General features: G+C 42.8%; 2 protein-coding genes across 2 annotated transcripts; both read left to right on the top strand.

Moving 5' to 3' along the window:
• Positions 1 to 172: 172 nt before the first annotated feature.
• SARC_07066 (hypothetical protein) lies at positions 173 to 1282 on the top strand (the record flags this gene model as incomplete). The annotated part of the gene is made up of 1 exon (XM_014298993.1): positions 173 to 1282. A coding segment is annotated over one exon (148 nt), but the record flags the coding sequence as incomplete, so codon positions are not given.
• Positions 1283 to 2906: 1624 nt separating this feature from the next.
• SARC_07067 (hypothetical protein) lies at positions 2907 to 5269 on the top strand (the record flags this gene model as incomplete). The annotated part of the gene is made up of 2 exons (XM_014298994.1): positions 2907 to 3071; positions 4939 to 5269. The coding sequence occupies 2 exons, from the start codon at positions 2907 to 2909 to the stop codon at positions 5041 to 5043; spliced, it is 270 nt and encodes an 89-aa protein (XP_014154469.1). The 3' UTR covers positions 5044 to 5269.
• Between the last annotated feature and the right edge of the window lie 303 nt (positions 5270 to 5572).

The raw sequence follows: 5572 nt of genomic DNA on the forward strand, positions 1-5572 counted from the left end.
TTCAAATACGTACATTCGATGTTTAAACATAGTGAATCGTTCATCCATTCCCTTGGTTTCTGTCCTCATTCGGTTGCTGCTTACAGCCCAGAATAGTGTTTGGCATCCCATACCTTAACGTTCATTTTATTTTTGTATTCTCAAGCGACCCTTTTCTTCTTATATTCTCACAGGCGTACAGTTTCCTGCCCTTTGCCGTAGTGTGCGCGTTCGTGACCGCGTTTGTAGCTATCTTAGTACCTGAGACGGCCGGGCTATCACTCCAGGAGATCAATCAGGTATACACCAGACGAGCTGGGCATCCGCATCAGGATGATTAACTGTGTCGAATCATGCAATGTGCCGATGTTTGTGTTTGGGTCATACACACCTACAGCGCAGTGATGTACACGCGCGCCTTTGACGGAGGGGTTGGAGAGATTTTGAGGTATGTGTCCACCTGAAAGAGAGGACTGTTGTGGGAGATGAGACAAGGATCGACTGCCTTGTTCTACGTGAATGGGTGATTGCGTATGTATAGGTTGCCCTCGTTAGTGGCTACACATCTCAAAGGACGTCATAGATACATCGGTCTCGCCTACAGGTGCACATGGTACTCATCTATATAGAATGCTGCCCACATGTACACATTCGTGTAGCCATGCATTTGCAGCTATACAGATTACACATACACATCTTCTTATCTGATGCGCGATGCTTGCCTATTGCCTGTGCCTGAGTGAAGGCTATTTCACTGTGTTGGGCGATGAGGCTGTGCGCAACTGTTGAGTGCACTCGGAGACAATCATAGTCTGGCATTAGTGAATCCGGAATGTCTTCTGAGGTTCCAGTGTAGTACTAGTGTCTAAGAAACCGTTGTCGTAAGATCTCAGGCGTTTACATGTCACACACCAAGATTAAGGTAAAAAAACTAAGTTAAAACAACTAAGGTAAATTAACTAAGGCAAAAAAAAATACTTAAGGTAAACGCTATTATTGACCCGACAGAACGATGGGCTATAAACTGTATACCGAGCCTTGCCTCGAGAAGGGTTCATAACTTTCGAACCAAATAAAACATGTGGAAAATCGCAGCATCCTGAGCGACTCAAGCAGTGTGGCTGCAATTAATTGCCTTGTTAAAAACTTCTCTCTACGCCACTCTGTGACGACAGTCGTGGATAGTCCACACAAACGTTATGAGTTGTCAAACATCGTCATCACGTCGGCGGTGTGCACACAATTGCGCGTAGTCTTATGCTTCCCCTCATATACGGTGCTGGTTTATGGCCAACGGCATGCGAACGCTCATGGGCTGAGGTTTGCAAGTGAGACGGATCTCGACCTGCGCTCCGCAGGTCGTAATCTGTTCTATGAGCGATGACTGCAGCTCTAACGTCCACAGCTGTCATTGACAAGGCACGGGCAATCACCCAATCAGACACAGAACTAAACTATACAATAAACTATACACATGAAAAGTATACGACTCTTTGTACAAGTGGGTGGTGCTGTCGGAGTCGATCTGGTGCTGTTATGCAGTGTGAATGTTCCATACTGTCCGCATAAACCATATGAGTAGAAGAAGTATACATGTTACCGATCACTGCTAGCCTCACCTAAATGAAATCATTGTTATGAATGATTGGCATTGTGCGAGCTATTTTTAAAAGGAAACCGAAGTGACAGTAGATCACTAAATACCACAAATACAACATATGTGAAACTCGTGCAGATGTATGTTAAGGAGCTTCGGAGGTTGCATGAAGAATGTGCAGTTCATGGCGATTGAAAGCGTATTGTGACTATCCTGACTACCACTCATTATATCATGTAGGTTGATCATATAAAACAGAAGCGCATTTACCGCATGCAATAGTTGATCACTCTCAATTCCTAAGTACTGGAAATTGCACGATATGGTGAAGATCACTTGACCTCAGAACCATCCCATTCATGACCGGGGTGTATGTAAATAAACTTCTATAGCTGCGTAGACCAAATGTGTCTGATTGGTATTCTAGTCTACACGCAAGTACACTGGCGCGCCAAGCGCGTAGGATAGGGCAGTGGCGACCCATGGTGGCGAACATGCCGTGTGTATTCGCGTTCAATGGCAAGGGATTGCATCTGATATATAGCTGGGGGCTCCTGACACAGATTGTTTTTGCGTGATAAAAAGTTACAAAGCTAGGATACACGTAGCGTTTACACATATATTTGAACAGCCTGGCGATTCTGTATACAAACCATATGTTCAGAAAGCAGATCAGGTAAACTCATACTTAGCGTATAACTTATAGTTGTGTAGTTTTATTCTAAAACTACATAACTATACTCTGTCATATACCTGTGCCTTCTATACATACAAGGCATATATTAAAAACTATATATGCCGACGAGATCCATATCAGACTATGTTATAAATATTTATTACTATTTATATCTTTATTTAGTATTTACTTTGATATCAAGATATGAATTTATATATTTTTTAAACAAATACCGTCTCATCTGCCGGGGCGTGGTTCGTACCCAATCCAATGCAAACCCCAGCCAATGAAATGGCACGACAGTCGACACGTAATCAGTGATTGATCAGTCACTTGTTTTTCAGGGAGTATTTTTGGTTTAAAAATATACAAAGCATATGTACGCACACGAGACCTCTATTGTAAGACGTGTACCTGGAGACGCCTGCGTTCATTTCTACACAGCTGACTGCATAATTGGTGTTATGTACCTCCTGCAAAGCCATGCATAAGCTCATATACTGTAGCACAATCATTCAACGCACTTGTACAGGCCCTGTCAAACAAACTTTCACAGCTATTGCATGAGACCTTGATGATTCTAATACAAAAACGAAGTGATCCTCAGGTAGATGCACTGGTGCAGTACGCACAAGTATATAATAGCACATCACCATGAGCACGGAAACAGAACCACTGCTACCTGTATTCAAGGGCTATGAAGAACAACACACTGCCCACGAGGCGGGGGTAGATGAAACAATCACCAGCATGGCGCGAGCTCTAAAACGGCAGTTAACGAAGACAACCATGGATTCAGACATTGTGGTGCATCGCGGGGTATGTCAAGTGCGATAATATGATAGTAAGTTGGATATATGGTATTACTTGTTTTGAAGGAATGGTTTTATTGTTTATATATGCAGTTGAGTTTACAAGTGTGTTGCATCGGATAGCGTGTTGCGTCAATATACGGTTGCTGATATTTTGTGTGAAGTCTTTGTAGTGACTAGGGCTATCTCTCACACGATGTACTAGTCTTGGTATCATGCTGCGCTAATTTCGAGGACAAGTGTCTCTTTTTATATTCAAACGAGTAAATGACTCGATATCTTTATATCAGAATAACTCGATATGTTTATACCATGTATGCTGGACATGGGCGTTATGGTAGTATTTCCTTCACCGTCAAACGTGGCAATGCCTTCAGATATATATGCACCACATATGCCATTCCTGAATGTATTGAGGATTTGCCAAAGATTTCGAGGCTAACTTTTGGTACAGAACGAGTCAAGTGCTCTATATATAAACTAAGAGTATACCTGTCCTATCAATATATCCACAACCATATGGAGCTGAAGTGTGTCAACGTGCAGAAATTCATCAAGCTACACATTGCCGGACAATAGGATATCGATAGACTCTTGTGACAGGGAAACGTAGCCACATAAGCAAAGCACTAGGACTTTTATTTTTGTCTCCGTCATATCCATCTGCTGATTAAAGCCATGTATAGGTACAGAATGTGCAATGCCACTACTTATGGCAACATTTCACAATGTTCGGGTGTATCGCCGAATCTCACCACACGACCGTACAACCACGGAAGGTGGGCAAGGGATTGCAAGTATAAATAATATTGTCTGCAATACATAATGTTGGCGGTAGCGACAACCAGACGAGAAAACAAGGACTCATTTACCGATGATCCGAAAATCTCTTATGTGTGGTATATTTCAGTGATAGTTGAAGCTAACCAGAACAGCCTGATTGGTGGCTAGCTATGAGAAAATCGTTCCAAATACATCATATGCTCATGTTCTATATGGAGTTTATGTCAATAGATACAAAGGAATCGATAGCGACAGTGAATTAGTGAGATGGAATGGTACATGCACGCTGTTTGTGAATGGCTTACATATATCTCATCGGTAGTATCCAGGACTTAGACTACCATGAAATAACGCGTCACAACATAGTTTGCATGTGAGAACTGAAATGTAATGATTGATACTGATTCATAGCTGAGACCCTCCCTCGACATACGAAGGCCCAGAGGAGGCGTTTGGGATTGTCTGTACAATATGGAAGAGTGTGTAACTTTGGGGTGCTCTGTCGACTGCATGGAGTGACGTTGTAGCGCAAAGCTGCTATACCACCCATACAGTGCCGTTATTATTCCCACCAAGCCTTCAATTGAGAATTGAAACTCGTTCAAGCGTGGTATATGGGAGCAGATCTGATTGGTGGGTCAGATTGGTGCTGCTGTGGATTGAAGCTTGTACATCGAGAGTGACTATATACAGAGAAGTCGTATATTTGTAGTTTGACTCGTTGCTTCATCACACATGCATACAACACCACGAACAATCGTACCGTTTCTTGTGCGAGCCATGTGCACATTAAAATACATACCCATTCTGGCAGTGCCACACGTAAGTACCTGATCCTACTTTCACATACCCTGCTGCGACCTTAGTATGATTATTGTAAGCGATGGCTGCCATGTGGGCCACTGCGTGCTTGAATAGGCATGTGATTGCCCAGGCGAGCCTTTGCATATAAGAAGAATCTCCCCAAACAGACAGGATGGTATACACTTGTTTCGCTTACGCACCATGGGGTTTGCCTTAGTACGAACTGACAATGTGGGACGGGCTACAGTTCATTTATACTGTTTTATATTCATCTTATGCACTTGCAGCTGTTTCTGCATGCTATCGTTCTCATTGAAAGCGCATTGGACGGGCGACCACCGCCAGCCAAGACAGACCCCGCCTCCCTACGGTTTGGTTATCGTACAGTGTAGTGTATACTGCGTCTGTGAGCATGCTTTCTGGCCAAGACTCGACCATTTTATTACAATTGCACATGTACATATGATGTGTCTATGGAGAGTTATTACCCGCCGTATTTCCTAATTACTTTCATATTAGTCAGAAGTATTCATTTCTTTAAATAACACATTCCAGTATCCCTCCCAGTGGTCGCACCTGTAGTTGCATACTTTCATATTAAAATATTTAATATCGAAGCATACGGTTACTTTGTAGGAACGCCCGGACGTACTTTTCCTACTCGCGACAATACCTACGGCGTATCATGGCGGCGCTGTGGCTGGCCGTGGCCTTTATTGAAAATCCGCAAACATTCGAGTGTTCTATTTGGGTATGTTAGCGTATTTAGATAAAGTTATTGGAAGTTGACGTGAAAATATGTGTCTATATTCACACATACATAGGTTGCATACGCATATATATATATATACAAACACACACACACAAACACACCCACCCACACACACGCACACACACACACACACATATACACACACAAAC

Source organism: Sphaeroforma arctica (assembly GCF_001186125.1).
Source record: "Sphaeroforma arctica JP610 unplaced genomic scaffold supercont1.538, whole genome shotgun sequence".
In the NCBI taxonomy this organism is placed as follows: Eukaryota; class Ichthyosporea; order Ichthyophonida; genus Sphaeroforma; species Sphaeroforma arctica.